This window comes from Eschscholzia californica, unplaced genomic scaffold (assembly GCF_041429995.1).
Source record: "Eschscholzia californica isolate CP2 unplaced genomic scaffold, dmEscCali1.0.p SCAF_6, whole genome shotgun sequence".
NCBI lineage: Eukaryota > Viridiplantae > Streptophyta > Magnoliopsida > Ranunculales > Papaveraceae > Eschscholzia > Eschscholzia californica.
In genome coordinates this window covers 41,140,395-41,154,436 of record NW_028238483.1, presented here as the reverse complement: position 1 = coordinate 41,154,436, position 14,042 = coordinate 41,140,395, and the positions used below count along the sequence as shown (strand labels likewise).

General features: G+C 33.7%; 1 protein-coding gene across 1 annotated transcript; it reads left to right on the top strand.

Annotated features, from left to right (window-relative positions):
• The first annotated feature begins 623 nt into the window (after positions 1–623).
• LOC147534959 (lysM domain-containing GPI-anchored protein 1-like) lies at positions 624–3,954 on the top strand. The gene is made up of 5 exons (XM_086649245.1): positions 624–1,631; positions 2,916–3,033; positions 3,123–3,284; positions 3,377–3,408; positions 3,499–3,954. Exons 1-5 carry the CDS (start codon positions 956–958, stop codon positions 3,765–3,767), a joined length of 1,257 nt encoding a protein of 418 aa, XP_086505371.1. The 5' UTR covers positions 624–955; the 3' UTR covers positions 3,768–3,954.
• Positions 3,955–14,042: the final 10,088 nt, after the last annotated feature.

The following is a 14,042-nucleotide window of genomic DNA, read 5'->3' as shown; positions in this document are numbered from 1 at the left end:
GTTGTGAGATGATCAGAGCGAAATAAAACTTCTGTTATGATGATGGACTAAGTACTAGAAATTTTGAGCGAGAATTTCAAGACCCCTTCCTTGGAGGAAGCTATCCCTATTTATAGAGTGAAAAGGTAACTTAGTTGCCAGTGGGATGTGGGGCTTATCAGTCGAGGATAGTAGGATTCTACAAGGGTTTACCATGAGTTATTGATTCGGTGGGGAGAGCAGTTAACTCTTACGAAACATGTCGCCTCTAGTATGACTCGTTCTTGGTAAAAGCTATTACTTTCAAATAATACATAAGTCTAATGTGTCAGTTACGTCACTGAGTTCAGACTTAAGTGCCTCTTGTACAGAAGCTCTATTCCAATACGACATATGTTGACGCAGGAAAATGAAATGTGGTTACTATCAATAACATCTCCAAATTATATTTGGTACACAAGAATAAATTAGGAATTGCATTCAAACTGAATATGCTATTCCTCGTAAACAGATAATGATAAACTCGCAGCCGGATCGAGTTTGCTATTCTATTTCTTTCGGTATTTGGATCAAATAATCTCAAGTACAAATCGATATTTTTTTTTAGCAAACCAACTTATATACCAGACTGAAGTCACTAAACTGACCTTGGTAAGTTCGCGCATGATAAGAACTCCTAAAAAGTTATTCATGGCGGGAAGACAAAGTTAAGTCTAGTATCTTCTTTTCTTGTAAACAAAAATTAAACCAAGGTCAATTTAGTCCAAGACTCAATATTCGATAAATCTGACACTTTGTTCAGTCCCTTTGTCTCTTTACTCTATTTCTCTTCTTTCTTTCTCAAGCTTTTTCCCACTTCAAACTGTAGCTCTCCTTCTCTCTCTATCTCCTTTCCCTTCTCTCTCTCTCTCTACAACCCAAAACCAAGCAAAACCCTAGAACCCCATTAAACCCCCAACACTCAAAAACCATCTCAATGTCGAAATTTACTTCTTCCCACATTAGATTCTTCTACCCTCTATTGCTATTTGTGTTTACAAATCATTTAGGTCTAAGGGTAAGTTCTAAATCAACAATAGAACCATGTTCTAACTCAGATTCTTGTAATGCATTAGTGGGTTACACACTTTACACAGATCTTAAAGTTTCACAAGTAGCTGCACTTTTTCAAATTGATCCTATCTCTCTCTTAACTGCAAATGCTATTGATATTTCTTACCCAGATGTTGAAAACCACATTCTTCCTGAAAAACTCTTTCTTAAAATACCCATTTCTTGTTCTTGTGTTGATGGTATTAGAAAATCGGTTTCAACTAGGTATAAAACTCGTCCTTCTGATACCCTTTCTTTAATTGCTGATAATGTTTATTCTGGGTTGGTCTCTGCTGATCAGATTAGAGAAGCTAATTCTGTTTCTGATCCATCTGTTCTTGATGTGGGTCAGATTTTAACAGTTCCTTTACCTTGTACTTGTTTCAACTCAAGTGATAATTTTCTTCCAGCAGTTTATCTCTCTTATGTTGTTAAGCCAATGGATAGTTTGGCTGGAATTGCAGCTGGTTATTCGACTACCATTACTGATCTTTTGAATGTTAATGCTATGGGTAGTTCAGTTGTTAGGGCTGGGGATATTCTTGCTGTTCCAATTCCTGGTAAGTTTATGATTTGTGATTTGGGTTTCAAATATTTATTGTGTTTTTGAAAATTTATGTTTTTTTTTTTTTTTATGATTTGAATTGAAATTTGTGGGTTTAAGCTAGTAACTTAGTTCAGTTGAAGTGTTTATGATATTTCCTATTGTGGGTTGTTTACTACTTACTTAGACTTGTCAATTAACTTTTAATGATTGTGTAAGAACTCAATATAGTAAAGAAATGTGAATTCTATTGAGTGATTGGAGCTACTGCACGAGACTCGTTGGCCCAAAGTACACGTATGAAAAATAAGAGAAAAACTATCAATGTGGGACTATCACCTTACACTCCTTAGAGAGTGAACCAGGAGACTTGTAATGGAGTAACTTGTGGGGTGTTGCAATGAATTTGGTTGAGGTTTTGAGTTGATTAAGGGCTCACTCGCTTAAGAGTTAAGATGTATCTTTTAGTGGGTTTACGCTCATTATCCCTTTTCTTGGTGTTATTTGGGTATTATGGTTACTGGATTGGGTTCACATGCATTTAGTGATTCCAACTTTATGGGTATGAATCTGTTTTTATGACTTTATACTAGTATTAGTGGCACTTATTTACACGAGTGTTGTAGTTTTTGATAGTGTTGTCTTGGTTAGCAACTAACCAAGTAAAATTAGTTTCCGATGAATGTATTGGGGATTGTGGTTATGCCATTTCTTTTTATGGGCATACGAGGGTATTACCCGTGCCCAATGGGCATAGACATTTCTATAATCTCAACCGGTGGAGATAAGTTTGGGAGGTGTAATCTTTGCCATTGAAGATAAGTTTGAGAGGTATAATCTCAACACTTAGAGGTAAATTTGGGAGATGTAATCTCAACCCTTGGAGATAAGTTTGGGAGGTGTAATCTTAGCCATTGGAGAGGAGTGTATATTCTATAGAAAGATACCCTCCTCCCATATTATATAGATTAGTACTTCATTGTCAGTGGTGTTTTGATTACAGAACAAAATCATCTTCATGAATCTGTCTCGCGAGGATGAAGCAAAACTAATTATAATCTTAATCCAGATGAAAAGTAATTGCGATATGGTCAGTTACGTTTGTAATTGTGTTCGCATTTATATTGCAAGATTGAATTAGTTCTATTTGAATTTCTTGCAATATTTACTTACTATGGTATCTCTGAGTGTCGAACTGCCAACCCTTTTTTATGTGTAAGAGTTGCATTTCCACATTAGGTGATTAGTTTATTATCGACATATGTGGGTTTTGAGTATTTCCTTACGTTTTATGTCACAGCTTGTGCATCTAACTTCCCGAGATATTCATCGGATTTCGGGTTAATTGTTCCAAACGGTAGTTACGCTATTACGGCAAGTCATTGTGTTCAATGCAGTTGTGGACCGGGAAATCTCAAGTAACTATTACAAACTTGACTATCATTTAGTTCAAATTTAAAACCCGTAAAGCCATATATTAAGCTATTTCCTTTTGAAATTCCTGCAGTCTATATTGCACACCTTCTCCATTGGCAGCTTCGTGTTCAAGTATGCAATGTAAAAACAGTAACCTCATACTCGGAAATATGACTACACAAGCAAGTAGTGCTGGTTGTACAGTTACTTCGTGTTCTTATCATGGTATTGCCAATGGCACTATTCTCACTACGTAAGTTTCTCTCTCTTCTTTCTGTCTTTTGACGTTTGAATAGAATGTTAATGTCTTAATGATGCCTAATTCATTTTTTTATGTCTATGCAGTTTATCTGCATCTCTCCAACCTCGATGTCCAGGTAAAATACAAAATTTTGCGCAACTTAAGTTATCACGACAGTCATTTCTCTATTTTAGTTGACCTAATCATTTGTATCTTATTATTGCAGCTGAACATCAATTTCCTCCACTTATACCTCCAACGGCCTTAACTGTCACAGATTCAATGTTTGCCCCAGCCCCTGCACCTTATCAGTCAGGAGCAAGACCTACAACTCCTGGATCTTCTGTGGTGCCACGAAATGGACTTCTCCCCGGCCTTGCTCCCGCAAATGGGCCTAGTGGAAGTACTTCAAGTTCTCCTTCCGTGTTGAATCCACCATCCAGATTCTATATCACGACATTCTTCTTATATCTGTTTATAAGTCGGTGGCTTTGATGCTTCAACGGATTCACGTATTTGTGTGTAAGTTATGATGTATGATGTTTTGTTTTCCAAATCTATACCCACTCGGAGTTGTTTATCTTGTTTTCGGCTGTAATTGGAGGCTCTATATGAATCAAACTGCGGATTTTGAATTTGTGCTCTCTTGACTCTTTAATATCAAATTTGTGTAGTTTCATTGTATATGTGGATTTATTCCCTGCTCGATAGTTCAACCAAACTCACGAAATTACTTGGGCTTGCTAATAGAATGTGGTGTTTTTGTGCTCCCTTGATAGAATTTTGTTACTCTAAACTGTTTAGAATTGTTCTGTCGTACAGAAATTCTACTTGCCCCAAGGGCAACCTGATTCTAGGCGGAAATGTGCATGTTGCAACCCCGTCACTGCAACCTTAACGATTCTCATTCTTAGTGCGAATTTTCTTTTTGAAACAACAAGATTCTAACCCTGATCCTTTTAGTGGGAAAATGTTGTATTATCACACAATGAGTGTGAGCTTCTATTTCAACAAAAAAAAAAAGAGTGTGAGCTTCTTTGTAAGAAAAATATTTTTATTTAGGTGCGTACTTAGCATTCTTCTCTCTATATTCTTAATTTCATTCATGGAGACTATCCTCCTTTTTGCTCTAAATCCCAAAGCTTATACAATGTAATGGTTTGTTTTGATATAAGGTAGAAAAGGGTAGATAGGTATAAGGTAAAGTGTTTTAGTAATGTTACATTTCAAAATTAAGTAATGTTATCCGAGTGAAGTGTTTTAGTTGTGATTTAATACACCCTAAGGGGATCTCTAATTTGAAATTCAAATTGCCCTATGTGTCTAGTTTCATTTGAGATTTTTTTTCATAGATGACACTATTGAGATCCTCAACTCAAATGACATTTCTAGTTTGGGGCCTGCAAAATACGAGGTAACTTGTTGAATTATTTATTACTTTATTATTGAAAGAATTTTTTTAGGCTATGATGTTGTAAGTTTTTCATGAATTAGATAAAGCCACCTGACCAATTTTTCTATACGATCCTCATAACCATCCCGAAAAACACCTTTATCTTTATAGAGAAACCTAAGTTGTTTTGACGAACCCAATCGAGAAGAAAATGCGAAAAAAATCTAATTTCTTTTAGAGTTATTTCCCTTTTTGGCCCCTTATTTTGTGACCAGCTTCCTTTATGATCTCTGTTTCCGTAAATTCAAATATAGCTCCATTTTTTTAATGTGAATGTCATAAGTACCCTTCCTACAAATACTTTTTCAACATAAAATTAAATATAAAACATGAATTTTCCGAGGTCTGTTCACGAAGGTCTGTTCATGAACAAACCTTGCTTCGCCGGAGTGTTGAGAAAGAGATGAGAGTTTTTTTTTAAGCTTGAAAGTCGTTGGTCGGAAAATTTTCCGGTTGGCGACCTTCATCGGAGAAGAGAGAGGTGAGTTGGAGAGAGAGGTGAGATGGAGAGAGAGAGGTGAGATGGAGAGAGAGAGGTGACGTGGAGAGAGAGGTGAGGTGGAGGTGGAAGTGAGGTGGAGGTGGAAGTGAGGTGGAATTCATGTTTTGCATTTAATTTTATTTTGAAAAAATATTTATAAGAAGGGTAGTTATGACATTTACATTAAAAAAGAGACCCAATTTAAATATACGAAAAATAGAGGGCCATAAAGAAAGCTGGTCACAAAGTGGGGGGCGAAGAAAATAACTCTTTCTTCTATTTCCCTTTATTTTGTAAAAAATGTAACTTTTCTTTATTTTTTCAATGTTACTTGCAACAATTTAATAAAACACTTCAGCGAAAACCCCAAAAAATATACAGTACTATTTTTTTTCTTTTTACGTATTTACCTTCCTTTTCCTTAATAGTTAATTCTTATTTTTAATCATTGCATACAACGTAATACACCACGTTTCACATAACATACGTCCAAAATGTTATTTGTACTTTCAACAAAAAAAAAAAATGTTATTTGTACTTCCAACAAAAAAAAATATCTTTTGTTGTCGTAGCCTTATAGCAATAACAATCATAATATATTGATAATTCAAACAAATTTTGGGTTTCTAGTCAAAAAATCTACCCCTAAACACACATTTAGTCCACCCTAATATTAATATAAGATTTTAAGCCAAAATAATAATTATAATGGATATTTAGTCCAACTTAGTTAAAGTATGTTTATATGTCAAGATTAAAGTGTTTTTCTGTTTATTGATTCTTGTTTTGTTTCATAAATTACCTGTTATTTATTGTTAAAGTTTCATACTTTATTTCATTTTTTCATACTTTATTTCATTTTTTTTATATGTGTTATATATAACACATTATGTATCAACAATGTTTCTTCAAAACGGAAAATGACTAAAAACCTATTTTTTGAGAAGATTTGGACCTTAAACCCTTTTTGAACTTTATTTTGGACTTAAAACCCATGGACCCTAATTCAAATTGTCCAACGGTACATTAAAAACATTTATTTTCAAGAAATGATTCTTCCTGTAATAATCAGAAACATAAATCCATGACAAACTTCACCACATCTTTTGCTTTTTTGCTAAGCTTATCCCTTCAACAAAAAAAAAAAAAGCTAAGCTTATATGTTCACTATAACATAGATATGAATATATACTTAGCCAAATTATGTTCACTATAACATAGATATGAATATATATACTTAGCCAAATTATGTTCACTATAACATAGATATGAATATACAATTAGCCAAATTTTGATCATGAGGTAATGAATCAATCAACCTCTATTGTTACCCTCTGAGGCAACTGCATATTAACTATATCTTCCCGGGGGAGACTGTGCATCAACTCGTTATCATTAGGGTTTTCTCTTTGCGTACTTTCCGGCTCTTCCCGCAACAAGAAATTTTCAACTTGTGTGTTTTTCGGAAGGATAAATAAGCTATCCCAACCAAATAAACTAGCATACACCACATATCACACAACATACTACATAACATATTATACAACATATATCCAAAACATATTATACAACATATATCCAAAATGTTTATTGTACTTTCAACAAAAAAATGTTATTTCTAACACTGATATATAGTCCCATCTATTATATTTATTTTACATTTTAAATTTTAAATTGTCGAGATAAAAAATATTACAAGTGTGTGGTAACGGATTGGATTATAAGCTCAACACATGAAGCAACGAGGATTACCCAAAGCAACTGCCAACAAAAATTATACCTCCTTACACATCACCAAGTACACAAGTGATGAAAGGTACTTAATATATAAGTTATACAAAACTGAATCATATAACGAAGGACTGCATTGAGAGGTATTAAACAAACTTCGTACTTATACAGTGCCCCTGACTGTAGATCCGTCTCAAATGTAAAGTTAAAATACAATATAAGAATAAGAAACTGCAAAATTTGACAAGAAGACATGTAAGTAAGAATCTTACAATTTCCAGTATCTATGTACCCAATGGAGACAAGGAATCTAGAACCCATGTAAGCAAAAAAGTTTTTCCAACTTGTTCTCTACACAAAAAATAATACATAATCAAAGGCTAGACCCATGAAAGAAGAACGCACATCCATACTGGAATTCTGAACAACATGTTCAGCGCAAAGGCTGTCCCGATCACTGGAAAATAACAAGCAATCGTTTAGACAAAGAGTCTGGGGAAAGGTAGAAATTCATGAAACACGGGAAATTTCGAATAGAAAAGATGGGAAATTTCAGATTAGAAAACTAAAGAGAATTGATCATGTAAGAGAAAGATAAACAGAACTGGAATGAGCAGCAAACAGCAATAGAGATATGACAATTATGTAAGCAAAAAACTTTTTCCAACTTCTCTGCACAAAAAATAAAATGGCAATTATGTTGTTTAACGTAGAAATTGATATGACAATTCTGTCACCACACACTTGTAAAATTTTTTTATCTCAAAGGTTTACATTATAAATAGAGATCGGAGGTATACCATTGTTACAAATAATAGTTTGGATATGTTTTGTGTAATATGTGTTGTGTGACATGTGTTGTGTGATATGTGTTATATGTTATTTGTTACATATCTTGAAAATCATGATTCAAATTTCAATTTCTCTAGCAATAAACCCTAGTTTAATGGTAAGAAAACTTCCATATTTCAATTTCTCTTATTTCAAGTAAGATTACTATATACATATCTAGGGAAGGGAATATTACATCTATTGGCTAATTTTTTTGAGTTAGGAGAAGTGAAACATTGTTCAAGGTTGGGATCTTTCATCTAGTGACAAAGACATGGTTTTTTGTTCACTTAATCTAGTGCAACATTGTGATTACCGACGAGTCGATAACATTATGGGATATGCACATGGAGATAGCTTAAATATGCTGCAAGTTACATCCTTGAAAATGGGTGATTGACTAACTATCAAAGCCATAACTATGATCATTAGTATTGCATGTCACCATCTTCTTCTTTCTACCTCAACTGTGAAATTTCTTAGAGAGAAAATGGGATTGAGGGGAGAGAGAGATCAGAAGAGATTTTTTGGTTGCTCAAAAACATAACCGAGTGGCCCTTTTATAGATTTTTCTCTCGTAAACTTTTCTCTTTACACTCTTGTATACCATGCGAAGGTTACAACTCAGATACCAATGTATGTTTTTCTTTTTCTTTTTTAATCAAAGAAATGGAATTCAAAGTACACATATGCCTTCAATCTATAAAGATAATTACAAACATATATACACTCAATTATATACAATAACACCTAATTTACTACCATGGAGTGAAAATATAAGTAAAATACAAAGGATTTCAAAGGTAATAACTAGTTTTTGATTATTTTTTGTGAAAGTATTGCTACCTTATATATTATCTGAAATTTTTATAGTGATACTTGTGTTTGTTATGGTTTTTTTTTGGAGAAATGAGTTATATGTGTAGTATAATATGTTTCGTGTGATATGTGTTATGTGTTATATGTTATGCATTACTTGTTATGCCATTGCATTTGTTGCGACAAAATCAGATAAATAAAAAAGTTTAATAAAAAAGTAAACAATTACACAAAACACAAGAGAATAAGAGATTTATGTGGTTCGGTTGGTGAGACCCACTCCACGACAAATATGAATCAGGTTTGGATAACACGGACTTGATCAGGAAACCAAATTCGGACAATGAGAAAAACAAACACCATCTACGTTATAAATATACTCTCTATCTTATAGAACTTCAAATGAAACTTATAAGCTTATAAGCACTTTAATATACTAATCCAAGTTCTCAAATAGTTTAAGAATCATAGACAACATACAACTTATTTAAAGTGTCCAAAATGTTGAAAACACACAATCTATCATTTCATACCATATACAAGTTAATTACAGAACAAAGTTGACATAATTAATCCAACTAAGGAAACTTACACTTTTTTAAGAAGTTTAAGGAACAAACTTACTCAAATACCCATATACTACTGAAGCCAAAATCAACAATTATTCTAACACCTAATTAAGCTTATACTAGTAGTTAGTAGGATATGAAACTGCAATACTTAAACTACAACAACACCACTGCATTGAGCTTACCCTTGCGCTCACTTCTTTAGTGGAGTTATCATCATCCTTCTTCTTTTTCAGCAATTAGGGAAGGAATTATTACATCTCTTAGCTAATTTTTTTGAGTTAGGAGAAATGAAATACTGTTTAAGGTTGGGATCTTTCATATACTGCTAAAAACATGGTTTTTGTTCACTTAATCTAGCGCAAAATTCGCTGATGGGCGAGTCGATAACATTATGGAATCTGCACATGGAGAAATGAGTTATATGTGTAATATAATGTGTTTTGTGTTGTGTGATATGTGTTATATAATATGGAATCTGCACACGGAGAAATGAGTTATATGCATTACTTGTTATGCCATTGCATTTATTGCCACGAAATCAAATAAACCAAAAAACTTAATTGATAAGAAAGTAAACAATCACAGAAAACACAATAGATATATAGATTTAGGTGGTTCGGTTAGTGATACCTACTCCACGAAGAATAATGACGCAATGATTCCCACTATAATAAGAAAACTAGTCTACGCCATTGCATTGTTAGCTTCGGGGCAGAGTTCAACCATCACTGGGACTTATGCTGGGCAATACGTCATGGAGGTAAATATCCATTCGAAATTTCGTACATCTAGTTGTACCAAACAGAAGACTAATAAATTTTAACTGTGTTATATATAATTTGGCGATGAAGGGGTTTTTGGATCTCAAGATGAAAAGATGGATTCGGGACCTCACAACCCGGTGCATTGCAATTGCCCCCAGTCTTATAATCTTCATTGTCGGGGGAGCTTCCAGTGCTGGCAGACTCATTATCATTGCATCGGTTAGTATTCTTATTAAAATGAGAAAGTAAAATACTAACGTTTTCAAAGGTACTAAGAAAATTTTGCTATTGATACCATCTATAGGATGGATGGACAGTTTCCTTTTCTTTTGTAGTTGAAACAGTGGGTTTTTGATTGGATGATCAGGGTGTGGAAGCTAGAGATTTTGATAGTGATACTTGTGTTTGTTATGGCTGCTTGTTTTTTTTTTGGAGAATGAGTTATATGTGTTAGTATAATATGTATTGTATGATATGTGTTATTTACTTATATGTTACATGTTATGCATTACCGTTGATTTCATTTACGTCTGGGTAGGCTTTAACTTTTCGAAAATGATTTTCTTCCCGACACGGAACACGTGTTGGGACGTGATTTAGAGAGAGAAAGTAAGGAAATTTCTCTCTCTAAATCACGTTCCGACACGTCATCCGGCCGGGTTCCGTGCCGGGAAGTCTATCACGGTTGTTAACTTTTAGTCTTTTCTATGTTGGTCATTTTGATTTACTTCTCCACGTGTTTGTTTCTTTTGTGTAAAAGATGATACTCTCCTTTGAGCTCCCATTTGCTTTGATCCAACTCCTCGAATTCACCGGCAACTCTACAAAAATGGGTCCTCACATAAACTCCATTTATGCAAGTATATCTAATCAAAGAGATTTCAAAGTAAAAAATGTTTATTTCTTAAAAAAAAAGAGAGTAAAAAAGGTCTTGTTAAATTAGAGAAAGCCTAACCCATACATAATGTTTAAATCATTTGCACGTAGTAGTGATATCTTGGATATTTGGGGTATGACTGATAGGTACTTGAGCACATGCTTTGTAGATTAGTTAATTAACAACAACTTGCCAAAGGTGGGCAATGTGTTCATTGGGGTTATTGTTTTCCCTCTCATGGCGCTGTACACTTCATTGCCATCACATACCTCATGTTCTGAAAAGATCTGTCATTACATTAGTAGATGTAGTACCTTCGTCGTCATCCATGAAGAGAGGACACATAGAGAACAATAACTCTAGAGAAATTCCACGAGAGGATCTTGCGGATATTAACGCCCCTCACAGTCAGAATTTAAATGCAGTACCCGATTTAAGGTCGAATAATAGCAACTTGCTTGTTTAGTGTAACATATTCTTGGTCCTTTTCATTTGTTTTGCAAGTATTCATAAGTGTTTAGTGAAACCTGAAAGTTTAAGAGAAAGATGCCTTGTTGAATTTGTATTGTCAAAAATAGTTATAGTTTTGAATGAAAACAATTGTTTAAGTCTTAAAATGTGTTACAGCCTTCATACCTCATCGGTCGGGATTCACCCGAGAGAGGGGTCGGGCATAGTATCAGGGTTGGCATTGGAGAATGTTGTTATGACGGCCACCTCACGCCGTGATTCACTCGGGAGAGTGGTCGGGCAATACAATATTTTCCAATGTGTTATATGTTATAGTGGCTATAGACTATAGTTTAGTTTATAGGTGGTCCATGTATAGTATTAGGGTTTTTTGAGCTTACCCCTTCGTCACTAATTGGTAATTGAGTACCCCCTTCAATGATGGGTAATTGAGTTTACTCTCTTAGATTTACCACTTTTGTGAAAAACACCAAAGTTATGTTTGGCGTACGTGAAATATTTGTGACTACTGAGCAATTATTCTGCAATATGATTCTTATTAGTTATTTCACTTTATTTTATTGTTCGATTTGGTCGCGAATATAAATTGGTAAATATTTATTTTGTTTGTACATTATTTAAGTTGCGATTTTATTATCGCATGCGAAACATGTTATAGTAGTTTGGGCAAAGATTCTAAATTAAAGAGGGTAAGCTCAATTGCTTGTTACCGAAGAGGGTAAACTCAATTACTAATTAGTGTTGAAGAGGTAAGCTAAAAAAACCTATAATATATATTAATATGTTTATTGTTGATCATTTCTTATTTTACCATCTGATTTTGGCCGATTGAAATATTATTTTGTCAGTGAAAATTTGGTAGGGTATTGAATCTTACACGCAACAATTTCTCATATCTAAAATTTATGTCAACCTACGAAACGTAATTACACCCCTAACAGTTGTACATGATCATCTCATTTTCCCTGTTTAACTAACAAATCTCATTTTCTCATAAATTCAAACTTCGTGAAATTTCTTTATCTTTCTATTTCATTCGTACCGTTAATATACATATAAAAATACCAAAATAAAGGATCTGATCTCGATATAACTATGTACATCGGAAAATACATTTTTAACAAAAAAAATACTATGTATCACCTAAAACTCCGAAAGGGTAATTTTAAAGGCGCACCCTTCGATGTGTTATTGACGTCCCCTCAAAACAAATTTTAATCTTTTAGAGGGAATGTGCCATGAAAAGGGGCGCCTTTAAAATCACCCAAAACCAAATTACATACATACTAAAAGTATTCAGAAAAGATGTAGAATAACAACCCAAAAAAGTTTAAGTATAGAACAAAAGTTTTTAAAAGAGACAGCCACTAATTATAACTTGGCTAGTCCGGGGTATGCATCCGGACTCAATAGTTTCGAGTCATTTCCCTTTCGAGAATAAAAAGAAGCTTATGGAATAGTAATATGATAGTGGGGCTGTGGGGGTTGTTAAAAGGGGAGATAGAGATATATAGTTGATAGATTTTTTTTTTCTTTTGCGAACTTATAGTTGATAGTTAGGTATATGGTTTTTTCTGTAGACATATTCTCCTTATTTTCTTTTCTTTCTTGCTTCCAAGGGTTTATGAATCATTTAATTCTTTCGAATATTCTTATATTATTTATCCGAATCATTGCAAATGCATAATTCATTTTTTATATCTTTCCTAAGGAGATATAAGCTGACAGACCGAGACTATATAAGAAAATATCAACCCTAAGATTTAAGAGCCACGCTCACCATTTCAACAAAAAAAAAGACCGTAAGAGATACAAAAAGCATTCATTTATATGTGCTAATGTTTTTGAACAATACACGAGTTGAGAATATACAATTAGATACGAATACATCTAAAAATAGTTCTGTTTTTTTGGTATATTTGACAAATTATATACAATTAGATACGAAATAACTCAAACATTATTTCGTATGTTGTTTACTATTTTGGGTAAGAAGCTTAACTTGTTTATGAAATTGAAAAGACATGCCATCAATTAATACTTCCACAATATGAAAAAGAGTGTAAATTATTAGTAAGTTTAAGCATTTTACAAAGAGAAACATCACTATTTAATTAACAAGAGTCTCCTTCAATCAAACTTGCTTCAAAATCTAAGTATATTTGAGTTATGTTATTCCCTTCATACTAACATGCACATAATTAGGGGTTATATAGAAGAGAAGACCCCAATTATGAATATTTCTTTTAACAAGAGTTAAAGGAGAAAGAGGAACTTGAAATATAATGATGTTGGTGATGGTGATGATGATTATTACTCGGTTCTCGTTCAATACGCCATCGTAAATGAAGAAAATCATCTACGGAACAAGGTAGTTGTAAGGGTCCGTTTGTTTGATACCCATAAACCTCGTATGCTTTATCGAGAAGTTGTTTGAAGAGAGGATGGTATAAGTAAGAAATTGGAATAACGAATCGTTCAAAATGGTTGTCTTCCTCCTCTAATCCGACTTGGACAGCTAACGATCCCTTCTTCACCTTCATCGTTATCTACGTATTCGTTTGTACAAATCCTGTCTTCCCAAACACACCTTAAGAGAGTACAAGAAAAACTTAAGGATTGTAATAGAAGACTACTTTGAAATTAAGTTGGTTTGAAGTCCCAAGGTTGCAACTATATATATATATGGTGTGTGTGTGTGTTGTGTATGGGAGAGAGGGGAGAGAGAAGTGGTGGGAAGGATTAGATTCTAAAATGGACATATGAAATGT